The following is a 14,981-nucleotide window of genomic DNA, read 5'->3' on the forward strand; positions in this document are numbered from 1 at the left end:
AAGCTGGAAAACCACAAGAACCTGGTGGAGCAATGCGTGCAAGGCTGTGGCACGGTGCAGGTCAACTTGGAGCTCAAGGTGGCAGAAGACGGCACTAAGAAGATAAACATCATCGATGTCCTCAAACCTTCCGACTCGTATCTGTTGGCTACAGGGAACCCAGGTAAGACACATACCTAAGAACTAAATAATCACCAAAATGTCCGTCCAAAAATCGTCCAAAATACATGAGATTTTGTGGTGTACCTTCTGTATGGTAATCCCTCCTAAGGTTTATGCGGCAGCCACGGCTCACCACGGTAATCCTGATTGCTGTAAGGAACTATTTTTGTGCTAAAGATTCTTCTCTGCACTGTTCCATGATGCACTATGAAACAATGAAAACCGTGATGTTTAGAAACATTTTAATTTAGTTTCTACTACTAAGAACTACTAGTGTTCTCAGTAGTTCTAAGTTGTTTAGTTTTCCTAGTTTCTTTTCTGAATGTGTCCCAAACTATGTGACATGATTATTTCTGAAGGAAACCGTACACCCTTAGTTTATTGAACTTTGTTAATGTTTTGTGTTTCCTCGGTATATTTATGAGAAAAGACTGTAAAAGTATTGATTTTCTCAATGTTCTGTTAATAAATATACTATTGATATAAATGTTTTTCCAGTTTTTGCATGAATTAAATTTTAAAACATGAACTTTTTTATATAATTTCTGTTTGGTATACCCAATACAACTAAATTTTTAAAAACACATATATATTAAAGTACTATTACAGTTATAAATAAAAAAGTAAAATTTAGGATCATGATATAGGTTTACACATAACATTTGCTTAGAATCAACATGTGAGTCTGTTCTGATTGCAAAAGTCTGAAGTTGAATAAAAGCAAAAGTATTTTTAATTAGTTCATTGTGATGGATTTAGGTGAAAAATGTTTTGTGTCAAAGTTTTTTAGTAGAAAAATGTTTTGGGTCAAAGTTCTAAGTGTTAGATTGACATGTATAGGATAGTAAGCAATCCAGGTGATCTGATATGCGCAATAAAAATATATTAACCCCTTGACTAGTATGTTTTTGTACAGTATTCATGTCCCAAAATTGTTTTATTGCTCAAGTGGACAGGCTATAATTCACATACGAAAAAGACTTTCAAAATGGTTAAAAAATGGTTTTAAAATTATTTGTTTTTATTTTTTGAGAATTTTTAAAAACAAAACATTAAGATTTCATAATACAGTAAATCAGTTTTTGTTGGTTTTTTTATGTATACTTCATTAAGAAAGGCATAAAAAATCATTGTTTAATAATGTGTACTCTTGTATCCTTAGAAGTTTTTAGTGGTGTGTAAGCAGTTTGGGATATACAGTGCAAAATCACACTTGTGAGTATCCATACCGCCGCTAGCCGACAGTCTTTACCTCTACAATTGTTTTCATCATTTTTACAGAAATCCATTATTGGAATTAAATCATCACTTTCTTCCTTAATAAAAATCTCAGCTACATTAATAAGTAGCTCAAAAACTGTTTATGATAAAAAAGTTTTCTAAAAAAAGCTTTATCTTATATTTATAAGATCAATTTGGAACATAGTTTTATTTAGGCTTTTATGCGATAGTTTGGCAATCGTTTTCACAAGTAGCTGTGTTATAATATAGCATATGATATATATGTGTAAACTGGAATGTCAGTAATGTTCAGTGAAAGACTTGTGTAAAGACTTCAGTATATCTTATCATGAGAACAGTTGTAATAGGCCGATTTATGTACAAAATGTACCTAAAAAAAATTTAATAAATCCCTATATGAATAAAAACAAGGAAATATATCAATGATTTCCATTGATTGGCTTGTTTTAGTAAGTTTGGGAAGTTACAAGTATTAACTAAATTCCAATCCACATTTTGATTCATATATTTTGTGAAAGTAAAGTATAGGCCAAAATAAAATTCTTCCTAATTTGTGTATTTAGATTTATAAATCACTACATTTAACAACGGCTAACATCTAATATATCGTAAACTATGGGTACACATTGAAGTAGTTTTGTAGGGTTATTATTCAGTATTTGACAAGTGCCATTGTAGATATTGAACAATGTTTCCAGCCTTCAGCCCTGATGTGCCAGAGGAGACAAACCAAACTCCAATGTCTGAAGAAGAGGGGCCTTCCGACAAGAACCTCATCCGCTGGGTAGTTGACAACAACTTCAAGGCCAGCCAACAAAGACTGAAGATCCCTGAAGGTACAGTTATATCAACAATAAATAATTAAAAGAGTTTCACCTTTTTACCAATATAAATTTATATGAAAGAAAGAAGTGAAAATTCAATGTTCATGTTACTAGATTTTCTTATTCAAGCAACATTTTTAAATCTTATTAGCCTATTAACATATGTTTCTCTTTGATTGGAAATAATTACGAGGGGTATCCAAAAAGTAAGTTTCCCTGTTTTGTAAAAAGACGCGTACGTAACACAGCGTGCAGCTGTGGGCGGGGATATGTAGCGCGGTTCGGTTGGCAACAGGTGCGCCGGTCACTGGCCCATTGTCACGCTTCTCAGTCAGTTGCTGCCCAAACATCATGGAGACTCCACTGCGATCTGCCGCCAGTTGTGAAGTCCGTAGTGTTATTCGTTTCTTGACCGCCAAAAACGAAACTGCCGTTGAAATTCATCGTCAGTTGTGTCAAGTGTATGGTGAACATGTTATGTCCGTTCAGATGGTCCGTCGTTGGCGTGCAATGTTTTTGGAAGGAAGAGAAAATGTTCATGACGATGAGCATAGTGGCCGACCGGCCAATTCTCGGCAACCTGACGTCATTAATGCTGTACGAGCAATTATTGACAATGATAAGCGAGTGACTCTCGATGAAATTACGGATAAACTGCCGTCAAGTGTTGAAGTTAGCCGGTCATCTGTGCACAATATCATGACAGAAGATCTTCAGCTTGCAAAAGTGTGTGCAAGATGGGTGCCTCGCTTATTGAGCAATGCCCATAAACAACAACAAATGGCTGCTGCCCAGTCTTTCTTGCGATTGTTTGACGATGAAGATGAAAACCTTTTCAGTAGAATAGTCACTGGTGATGAAACATGGATTCACCACTCAACTCCAGAGACCAAACGCCAGAGTATGGTGTGGCAAAAAAAAGGAGAGGCAGCTCCTCAAAAAGCCAAAGTTTTTGAGTCGGCAGGAAAGGTAATGGCTACAGTTTTTTGGGACTGCCGTGGAGTGTTATTGATTGACTATCTTCCTCGTGGCGAAACCATAAATGCAGAAAGGTATTGTGAAGTTCTCACCAGACTTCGGCGGGCAATACAGAATAAACGGCGCGGACTTTTGTCGCGCACAGTACTGCTTATTCAAGATAACGCCCGACCACACGCTGCTCGTGCAACAATGGAACTTTTGAGGAAATTTAAGTGGGATGTTTTTGGTCATCCTCCATACTCACCAGATCTTGCGCCTAGCGATTTTCATCTGTTTCCGGAGCTGAAAAAACACCTTGGCGGTCGGCGATTTGCCAACAGCGATGACCTTCAAAATGAGGTGGATACTTGGCTTAAAAATTTGGCGGCGGGTGAATTTTGTGATGCTGGAATAAAAAAACTACTTCCTAGATACCAAGAGTGCTTAGAAAGGGATGGTAACTATGTAGAAAAATAAGGTATGATGTAAAAAGTTGAATAAATGTGTTTCAGTTATTTTTTGAGTCTTTTTAACTTTTTCATAATTAATGGAAACTTACTTTTTGGATACCCCTCGTATGATAAATCTTTTTCTCTTTTTAAGAGTATGCTTTAATGATGATAACCCAGAGTACTTACATCCAATGGAAACGCCTATATCACAATTTCAAGAAGCTACTATTTTAACATTATTTTGCGCTTTATGTGTTTCTTTTCTTAAGACACAAAGAAAATAATGGTTTGTAATAAAGTGTAAACTATGCATAAAAATTAATATATAAGGAAGTAGCTGATCTTGAATATACAGTTGACGCTTATGTTTATTATATTTTCACTTGGTGACAGTAACTTTTACTCATTTAAATTATGGTTGTTAAAGAATACCTTGTGCAAAATTTGTACCGTACCACAGAGAGAAGGTTATATCAATTGTAAAAAATATAATTATTCGTAGTATTTGTTACTTTTGCTGTACCCTTACATAACAACTGTAAAAGACTGTAATAATCAAAAATATATCATAACCAAAAATGTTTCATAGCAGTTAATTAGTTTTTAATGCATATTGAATTAGTGCTTTCTTAAAAGTTGAGTTATTTTATTAGAAGTTTGTGTCAAAATCAATTGGTTTCCATACAGTTCATTCTTGTTTTGTTTTGTCTCTCTATTTACACGGTTCAATTACTTCATATCAGTAAAGAATAATGTAACTAAAATCGCTAAACCACTCTTAATTAAGAATGAATTTTGAATATATCCTTATTAACAAGGAAATGTCCTATTAAAAAAGAAAGTTGAATTGGTTTTTAAAGTGGTTCAATATAATAACCATGTACTAAGGGTAAAAGGAATATGTACGTGTAATAACAAATCAAATTAAAAGAGTAGTGAGATTTTACTAGGTCTTGTGAGCACATTTTATAGATCTCCAATTGCTCTCCCTATGCATTATATCGTTGTTGGGGACAGGCAGTTTTTGTTCTTGTTCAGTACAAAATGTTTTCAGGGTGTAAAAAATTTTCCCAAATGATACTTTCCTGTGGTGTACTAATATCTGTGAAGGTCAAATAAGACACCTTATGCTGTGCAGATCCGATGAAGTGGGATGTACCACATGTGCGACACTGGTTGCTCTTGGCCATCTGTCAGTTCAACTTGACTGGCATCATCCTGGCAGACTGGAAGATTGCAGGAGCCATGCTATATAACTTTACCCTTGATGTAGTAATATTTGTGAAGGTCAAACAATACACGTTATGCTGTGCAGATCCGATGAAGTGGGATGTACCACATGTGCGACACTGGTTGCTCTGGGCCGTCCGTCAGTTCAACTTGACTGGCATCAACCTGGCAGACTGGAAGATTGCAGGAGCCATGCTATATAACTTTACCCTTGATGTAGTAATATTTGTGAAGGTCAAACAATACACCTTATGCTGTGCAGATCCAATGAAGTGGGATGTACCACATGTGCGACACTGGTTGCTCTGGGCCGTCCGTCAGTTCAACTTGACTGGCATCAACCTGGCAGACTGGAAGATTTCAGGAGCCATGCTATGTAACCTTACCCTTGATGACTTCAAGGCTCGTGTCCCTTATGATCCAGCTGACATCTTCTGGACACACTTGGAGCTCTTACGGCGATGCAAGTTCGTCGGTCAGTCCACTCACATTATAAATTTAGATGTAGCAACTCAGTCTAGATCTACTCTAAATTAAGGCATTAGACCTTAATGCTTAATTTCACAAGTAAAACGGTACATATATTCTAACCTGTGGCATAGATCTTGTAGTTTTTACTCTCCATTCCCAACATGTTTTTTTGGAAGTCATTAACCCATTGACCACTTATAACGGTACCATCTCGTGACGCCCGACGCAGTACCAAAACACTGATCGTGAGCTGGTACCGTGATGACGACATACGTTATTAAATATTTGTTTAAACAATAGTATGGGCTCAAATAATAAAATTTATATATTAAAATTAAACTAAAGAATGTGTAATGTACATATAAATATGTATTAACCCCAGAAAAATAATGTGAATCAAGGTATAATACTATACCCTTGCGCTTTTTTCGTGTTTGCTAGGATTTGTGTAAGAACACAAATGTCACATTTTACTGAAATCTACGTAAAATTGGAAAAATTAAGATAAATCAATGAAATACAATTTTCTACTTAAGAATTAAATTTCCTACATAATTACACCAAACATCATAGATTATAACTGCGTTTTGTACTAAAAAAATTCTTGCTTTCAAAATTTACAAAAAAATAAAATGTTTAAAAATTATTCTCGAAATTAAAAAAACATGTAATATACTTTAGTGCTTATAAATTACAGCATATTAAAGCCTGTTTCATTACCTAAAAAACAATGGCTCAGTCAATCAAATAGCAATAAAATTGAATGTTTGTGAGAGTTTTACTAAACCCTTGCATTTTTTGTATATTTAATTGGATTTATACAAGGAGGTTAGGCGCAAGTATATTGAGTGGCTAATGGGTTAAATTTTGATTTCTTTCATCCTCTTTTTCAATACATTTCAGTTCATAATCACTCATTTTATTTTTAACTTTTAAATCACCAAAGAAATGTGGCCTGAGTTCAATTAGCATGTGTTTAAATAATTTCAAATATTGGGTTTTTGTCAAGTTACACTTATTTTTTGTTTCTTGGTAGAAATTAATGTAAAAAATGTTTTAAATTCTACTGTTACTGACAGCCGTGTTTTACCCATAGACTATTTCATTTGCGTCACTGTCATGAATTATAATGTAGTACACAATACTAAAATAAGACAATATGGATATTTCCGTGTCTCTCGCTTTAGGAGTTAAGTTCTACGAATAAATTTAAAAATTGTATATATACTAATGGTTGAATTTTCCAGCTGTAATGCAGAATCCTAAAGAAGTAATTATAAATGATGAATCACCGAAGGACAAGGAAAACGAGACCGATAAAAATATCATGAGAGGCAGAGAGAAGAAGACCAAAACTGCTGTAAAAACTGCAGTTATAATGGAACAGAATGCATCACCCACGTCAAGTGCATGGGCTCTAAGATCTGGTTCAGGTAATACCCGCTATTCTGTTTTATAGTAATTGAATATTCTGAAATATTCTTCTCCATAATGGATTCATCGAGCGTTAAAAAAGAACTGCCCATCACTGCTGTGAAGTGGTGACAGGCCAGTTCACACACACACACAACAGCAGTGCCAGCTCATATTAAACACTGGAGCCAGCATATTATCACTGATAAGACCCTTCATTTTGCAATAAGCCCCTGAATTACAATAGGGGTTAACCTCTTCCACCATGCCAGGAGTCACTTTTTAAATAAAGAGAAAGGCTGTGAACTCGATGCGCCGAAATTCTGGAAATGTACACATTCCAAGTTGACTTTCCCAGATTTCTCTCTCATAACCTCAGAGATACGCCGCACTGTGGGTGGCATCACTCAATGTCCGACTGTATGTATGCTGGAACTGACTTCAGAGTATGGGTGGTTGAGTTATGTAACAACTCATGGCCAAATATGCCGTGGTGGGGTTTAACCTGTCCCATCCTTCTCATTTTAAATAGTATTCAAAAATGTAATAAGAATCACAAAACTCGAAGCTCAGCTGAACTCGCAGGCAATACCAAATTGTAACTGACTGAACAATAATTCCATTATGGGAGAATGCCATACTGCAACACTTAATATTTTTTTCCTTTGTGGAATCCATTCCATTTCTTGATACAGGTAATAATGGCCAGGTACAGCTGTGGCAGTTCCTGTTGGACTTACTGACAGACAAGAACCACCGGGAGGTGATCCAGTGGCTGGGAGCGGAGGGGGAGTTCAAACTGATGAATCCGGAGAGGGTAGCCCACCTGTGGGGTCTGCGGAAGAACAAACCGAGCATGAACTACGAAAAACTGAGCCGAGCACTACGCTACTACTATGACGGAGACATGATTGCCAAGGTGAGGTTATTGTCATACCATAGGGTTGTCAATAGAGGGATGAATGGTATTTTTGTTGTGCGAGGAATGACCAGAGCATCTCATTTTCAAAATTTTAAATAAAATTTGGTGTTCAAATTATTAAAATATTAACTTTTAAATACAGGATTGGGGAACACACCAAATAATCTGAATTTCCATCCATTAATCTCTGTGTGTGTATAATGTGTATATTAATGAGTATAATTTTATGAAAGTATATACTTTTAAATGTTAGACACATAACATTTTTGTTTTAACATTTTATATATCTGTCTTCTTAGCTTTTGTAAGAGCCTCACATAGATATTGTATCATTTTATATGTTTTTCCCATATTTTACAAGCTTTTGAGAGAAAAGCTGTAGTAAAATAACTATCCAACAGATTTTGATCATTTTGGTGTTGTTTTTTCTAATGAAATGAAGTATATGAAGCATATGATTAACAAAATTTTTTTGCTATATAAAAATTTCAGTTTTTACAACAAAATTTATGTATGATAATATTTATATTATTTTATTAAAAGTTGTGTTTGAACCTAATTTGAGTGTATATGGTATTTTTTTAGATCTTTTTAATGTATACCATGAGAAAGGGTGTACAAATCTGAACAAATTTAGTACGAGGGTCTTCCAGAAAGTAAAGAACGTTTTGTTATAAGTCAATAAAAAACAAAAGATAAGAGCATGAAAATTTATTTATAAATACTTATAAACTTACTCTATTTTTCTTCAAAATCGCCGGAACTGTCAAGGCACTTGTTGTAGCGTGGCACCAGTTTTTCTATACCGACGTTATACTGTTCTGCCGCCAAGGAATGAAGCCACGTTTTTACTCCTTCTTTGAGGTCTTCGTCACCCAAAAAGTTTTTTCCGCCTAAAAACACTTTCAACTTTGGAAACAAGTGATAGTCACTCGGAGCCAGATCTGGACTATACGGAGGGTGTCCGAAGATTTGCCATTTGAAAGAATTGAGTTCTGCTTTGGTTCGTGCACTGCAATGAGGCCGAGCATTGTCGTGGATCAGCACCACTTTCGACGACAGCATTCCGCGTCGTTTGTTCTGAATAGCGCGGCGAAGCGATGCAAGGTCTCGATGTAGGCCTCTGAGTTGATTGTTTCGCCTCTCGGCATGAACTCCACATGGATTAGGCCTTTTCGGTCCCAAAAAAAACTGTTGCCATCAATTTCCTGGGTGTTCAAATTTGGTTTTTTCTTTCCTGTTTTTTTGTTGGTGAATTCGAGTGATGCCATTCCATTGACTGGAGCTTTGTTTCCGGGGTTCGATAGGAAACCCAAGTTTCGTCACCCGTTACGATGCGGTCAAGAAACGCATCACCTTCTTCGTCATACTGAGTCAAAAACTCAAGAGCTGCTCCCATCCGTTTAGTCTTGTGGACATCAGTAAGAATCTTAGGCACCCAACGAGCACACATTTTCTGATAACCAAGACGTTCAGTCACTATTTCGTGCAAAAGCGACCTTGAAATTTGTGGAAAAAATTCCACTAGACCACTCAAAGTGAAACGACGGTTTTGTTGAATTTTTCCATCAACTTTCGCTGCCAACTCGTCAGTAACGAGTGACGGCCTTCCACTTCGTTCCTCGTCGTGCACATTAGTTCGACCTTCCTTAAATTGAATGCACCATTTTCTCACTGATGACTCGTTCATCGCATTGTCACCGTAAACTGCCTTAATTTGCCTATAAATTTCAATAGGTCGAACATTCTGTGCATTCAGAAACCGTATCACACTACGCAGTTCACACTTGGCGGGATTTTCAATTAACGCCGCCATTTTAAACTTTCACATGAGACGCAAACGTGACCTCACGGTACCGCTACTCAGCTCACACTGAGGCAGAAGGTGTGGCTAACGAACAAGCTATCTACCGCGGTGGTGGGGGAACTGCGCCGCCCGTGATGCGCAATCGTTCTTTACTTTCTGGAAGACCCTCGTACGTTACAACATTGTTTTATTGACAAAAAGAAACGTGTACGATGATTCAGCAGAAAGTAACATTTTACTTCAAACTACAAGCAATTAGGAAAAACATGATTTGATTTTCATAATTGTTGAAATACATTGTTGTACATGAAATGGAGAATAGAATGCACTTACTTTCATAGGATTTAAAATAAAAAAATTACATTTCTTAAAACAAATATTAAAAAATCCCGAACTTTTTTAAAAATAAAATGTTTGAAGTTGTTTACATATTAATTTATATTAGATTTATTAAAGGTGTGTCCAAAAAGTATCCGACCTTGACGTCTGGTATGAACTGACGTTACTCTGTGGCAACGGCAATCTGGTCCCCTTCAAAGTACTCCCCTCCACAAACCACTACCTTATTCCAACGCTCCTCCCACTTCCGGAAACACTCTTAAATTCATTTTGTGGAATGGCTAACAGGTCCTTCTTCGCATTTTGTTTTATTTGTTCAACATCGTCAAATCTTTTTCCTTTCAAAGGAATTTTTAATTTCGGAAATAGCCAGAAGTCACAAGGAGCTATGTCAGGACTGTAGGGAGGCTGTCGTAGTTGGTTGATGTCGTATTTGTTTAACATCGTCAAATCTTTTTCCTTTCAAAGGAATTTTTAATTTCGGAAATAGCCAGAAGTCACAAGGAGCTATGTCAGGACTGTAGGGAGGCTGTCGTAGTTGGTTGATGTCGTGTTTGACCAAAAAACTCTGAATAATATTTTAGGAATGAGCTGGTGCGTTGTCGTGGTGCAGGATCCAGTCACGGCTTGTCCACAGTTCAGGTCGTTTCCTTCGCACTGCATCTCGTAGCCGCCTTAGGACCTCAAGATAATACTCCTTATTCACTGTCAGCCTCTTGGAGCATATTCGTGATGAATAACGCCGTTCTGGTCAAAAAAAACTGTCAGCATTGTCTTGACATTGCTTCGACTTTGTCTTGCTTTTTTCGGTCATTGCTCTTTGCGAGTTTTCCACTGTGAAGATTGAGCCTTTGTTTCAGGGTCGTAGTCATAAACCCATGACTCATCACCAGTAATATCTTTTTTTAAATAGCCCTGGGTCACTTTTTATCAAATCCAGATTGTCCTGTGCGATTTCAAGTCAACAGTTCTTTTGGTCTTCTGTCAGCAGCCCATAGACACATCACCATAAACTTTCCGTATCTTAGTAATCGTCTCTGATGCTGAATGGCCAAGTTTTTGGCAAAATTTAATGCAAATGCACTGCTCAACACGTTCAGTCATATTGAAATGCGACGCACACACACAGCAGTACTGTACGGAACAGAGCGCTGTGACTCACTGAGTGACCGGATCGTATTCAATGCCTAATATGGGAAGGAGTAGGCTCGCCCCTCCCCTCCAATAACCGGTTCGAGCCGATCGGTTACGCCGCGGCCGACTACTGGACAGCGGTCGGATACTTTTTGGACTGATCTTGTATGTCATGAGAAAGGCCATGAAATTCTAAATAATAGTCATACATAATATGTGATTCTATAATATAAACAAACATAGCATTATATTTATAACAAAATTCTGCTCGGTACCGACATTTTATAAATTGTACCTCATTTGTCAGAGTTTAGAAATGACATAGTTATAGTACAGATTTCACAATACATAAACTAAAAAATCAATATAACAAGTAAATGTAGAGAAAAACTTACTTACATTTCTTTCATGGGTGTCAGCAACTTCGTAAAACCAAAACAACACTATTATAAAAAGAAACAATAAAAAGTTTATATATACAAAATTATATAACTGTAAATTAGGTTACACATCTATATTTTGCTCTTGTGCCTGCTGAGGCACTTGGGATGTACATCTTTTTCACACTTAACACAAACTTAGGCAGTGCAATGTTTGGTGTTTTCAGTGCTGCACTCCTTGCAGAGGCGAAGCATTTTCCCAGGCAACTGTTTTATTCCAAATGTGTCCTTTGATGTAGAAAGTCCATTGTCAGGCGGGGGGGCATTGGTTTTTTATTTTAATTCATTCATTTCCAATCTCCGAAACAATGGTTTGAGTGTATTTTAGGCGATTTATTGCTTTTTGGTTGTTTGGTTTTTTATGCTCATTATACAATATGTTGGAGTTGAGAAGCATTCTGTTCATAATGTTGAAGGTAACCTCCTTCCAATATTTTAGTTTTCTTTTCATCGAGGTAGATATACAACATCATATCACTGATGTATCAACGCCTCCCATATATTTATTATAATCAATGATGACATCTGGCTTAGCAATCAATTGTGGTTCTTGTTGATTTCTCATCCTTTTAGGCATTTCTGAAGTTGCTTTTGAAGAAGTTGACAATAACAAAACTTGTTTTTTCTGAGATTTCTTGTCTCTGTGAACACAAAGTAGAAAATGTCTTTTCTTCACAAATTTGGTAACATCTACTGCAAATCTTGTCTTGCTGAAGTGTTCTGGCAGACCTTTCCGATTTGACCATACAGTTCCAGTGAAATAAGTCCCAACACTGTATAAGTAGTCTGTTAAAAACAGTGAGGAAAGAAATTGTCCACAAAAACATGGTTAGTAGCTTTTTTACAACATAGAAACCTGTTCCTGGTTCCTTCATCTCTTTTTTTTCTTGTAGGTCATCGTGACATGCTGCTTTGTAGACAAAAAACCCCAAACAGTAATTTACAACAGAATTGCACAGCATCCAAACCTTGATGCCCCACTGGTGATATTTTTTATTCGGTAGATAATACTGCAAAATTGTTCTGGACTTAGCACGAATTAAAGATTCATCTACTGAAATTTGCTGGTGCGTAGTGTAATGAAGTCTAAATACATTTGCATGCTGAACAATTGGGTAACATTTTGTGCAGGGGTCATATGGTTACCTGTCTAAAACTTCATTGTTAACCATATGAAAATATTTTAGGATTAGCTGAAATCGGTTCTGTGAAAACATCTGTCTGAACCAAGTTTGATTTGTGGAGGGACACGTGGACCAGTAGCTACAAATTATTAGCAACCGTACTATACCCATATTCAAAATTGTCACAATGAATGCCTTCATTTCATCGATAGTGACAGGTAGCCATACATTTATTCTGGAATTGTCTTTGTAATACACTGTTCAGCATACCTGTTAGTTTCTCTGACTAAGCTTTTAAACAATACATTTGTAAATAACAAACAAAAATAAGCCAGTGGGCCAGACTGGGGATTTGGCATATGTTTAGGTCCTGCAAGTTCTCTGTAAGTAACATAGCCAGGGGGAAAGTTGTCATCAGGACCCACTTCCTCCCATTCAGAAGATAGCTGTTCTTCAGAAGTAGGATTATCCTCAGCATGAGAATCATCAGTTTCTTCCAGGATTGACTCTTCTTCTAACTCATCAGCTGTGGCTAATTCACTGCTACTGAGTAGTCTGAGACATTTAGGTCTAGCGTGACATTATTTACTAATTGCGGTATTTTTAGCTATAGGAGTAGATGTAGCTATTTCTAACCTACCTCTGGTGCTAAATGAAGAGTCGGAATCGGCCGAAGAAGGCTCATAGTCCTTATCTGCATCAGTGTCGTCATCATAACCGCTCAAACTTTCTAAATCAGAGTCTTCTGATGTTCTCACTAACCTCTCCATTATCGACTGAACCACCCAGCCTACTGCTAATGAAAGATACAGAAGAAACACTTTCATTCAACATTTGTAAAAGATAATCATCGTCGTCAACAATGTTCCCATTAAACGTACTCATTTCTAAATAAAAGTCTAAAAATATAAACAAAGACACTATTCTCACTATTTTACACTGAAAGTAACGTATTTCATTGAACACAACTCGGTTACTGCATTACTTATACAGTAACAAATACAGCTAAACATTGTATAACTAACTATTTTAGTTCATATTTATTGAAACGCTTGGTTACCGGCACGTAAACAAAAATAATGGCTGATGCGCAACACAATACTTGACCGCCACGTCATGTGGCTGGAAGAAACATCATCGCAAACAAAACATGTTTCACAGACCAAAGAAGAAGGAAAACATTGTAATACAATAGTTTGGAACCTATAGATTACAGCTATCCGGTTATTTGGTTGAAATAACTTTGTACTACAAAATATTATCAAAATACAAAACGTCGAAATTGGCGAAAATGGCACTTTTTGTAGTGTCAAAATTAGCGACGTTGTGGCACTCAAAGGGTTAAACAGGTTTTGTATTTTATTTACGGGTTGTTTAAAAAAGGCTTGCATCATTCACTAAAACTGGAATCCATCTAAGGGATTTAGCATGGCTGCAGTGCTAGAGTTAAAACATGTATAATCTACAAAAATAACTACGATAAATCTTTAGCTTTTTTATTGAAACTATACAAAATCTAATTTGGAAATGTTCGGCCAACTAGTAACACAGTTCAAGATGTGCAATCAAACTTATGTATGCACTTGAAATATTGAACATTGCTTGTTAAATACTGGACTGTAACATTTCAGCAGTGGAAATTTTACTTTTAATTTAAATCTATTTTATACTTTTCTAATATTAAAAACATATGTAAATGGATTAAAACTCAGAATGAAATTACAGTAATTTCAAAGGATAATTTAGTACCCTACTCTTCTGCTATAAAAGTACCGTAAAATACTGTTGAAATTAAAGAAAAATTAAACTTGGATAGTAAAACCATCTTTGGGAATACAAAGGCAACAGTATGGAATAATAACTGCACAGTCAGCATACACCTGACAATAACAAAGTCTGTTATTTTTCTGTTTTTATCAACAGTAGCTGTTGGTGTGACTTTAAACTCAAATATTCTGGTTAAACATATGGAACTGAAATGGCAACACCTACAGAGTACAAGCAAGAAAATCAAAAATTGGAAAAGCATCCAAGAAGTCTTAGTAATTTATAAGGCATGCAGTATTACTTGATAAGTTCTGTGTAAAGGCAAACGAGAGAGCACTCTTAGGAAGATTAATAGTTGAAAGATTGTTGGAATGAGTTCATTTAATTATCTATTGAAACCTAAATTTGTTTATAGAATAAATATTGCATAAAATGTATTTATTTGCTTATTTTATCTATTATATTTTTACATTGCAGGTTCATGGCAAAAGGTTTGTTTACAAGTTTGTGTGTGACTTAAAGCAGCTTCTGGGCTACTCAGCATTTGAACTGAATCGCCTCGTCATAGAAGCAGAAATGAGATCACAGAATGCTGCACATGACCCTCTCCAACACAGTATTTTTGGAAATAGAAATATTAGTCAACTATAAAAATATGTAAAAACATTTTTGTAAAAATATATTTTTAACGAAA

General features: G+C 36.0%; 1 protein-coding gene across 4 annotated transcripts in view; it reads left to right on the top strand.

Moving 5' to 3' along the window:
* LOC124352973 (DNA-binding protein Ets97D) overlaps positions 1-14,981 on the top strand; it is a 44,292-nt gene extending 29,311 nt beyond the window's left edge. For 2 of the 4 annotated variants that reach the window (XM_046802733.1, XM_046802734.1), the window contains 6 exons: positions 4-163; positions 2,103-2,240; positions 5,133-5,345; positions 6,589-6,774; positions 7,450-7,673; positions 14,765-14,981. In XM_046802733.1, coding sequence (XP_046658689.1) covers positions 4-163; positions 2,103-2,240; positions 5,133-5,345; positions 6,589-6,774; positions 7,450-7,673; positions 14,765-14,938 — 1,095 coding nt within the window. In that variant the 3' untranslated portion in view covers positions 14,939-14,981. The remainder of the gene's footprint in view (positions 1-3; positions 164-2,102; positions 2,241-5,132; positions 5,346-6,588; positions 6,775-7,449; positions 7,674-14,764) is intronic. The other 2 variants (XM_046802735.1, XM_046802736.1) reach the window with 2 other exon arrangements.

The sequence above is a fragment of the Homalodisca vitripennis genome, chromosome 1, assembly GCF_021130785.1.
Source record: "Homalodisca vitripennis isolate AUS2020 chromosome 1, UT_GWSS_2.1, whole genome shotgun sequence".
Classification (NCBI taxonomy): domain Eukaryota; kingdom Metazoa; phylum Arthropoda; class Insecta; order Hemiptera; family Cicadellidae; genus Homalodisca; species Homalodisca vitripennis.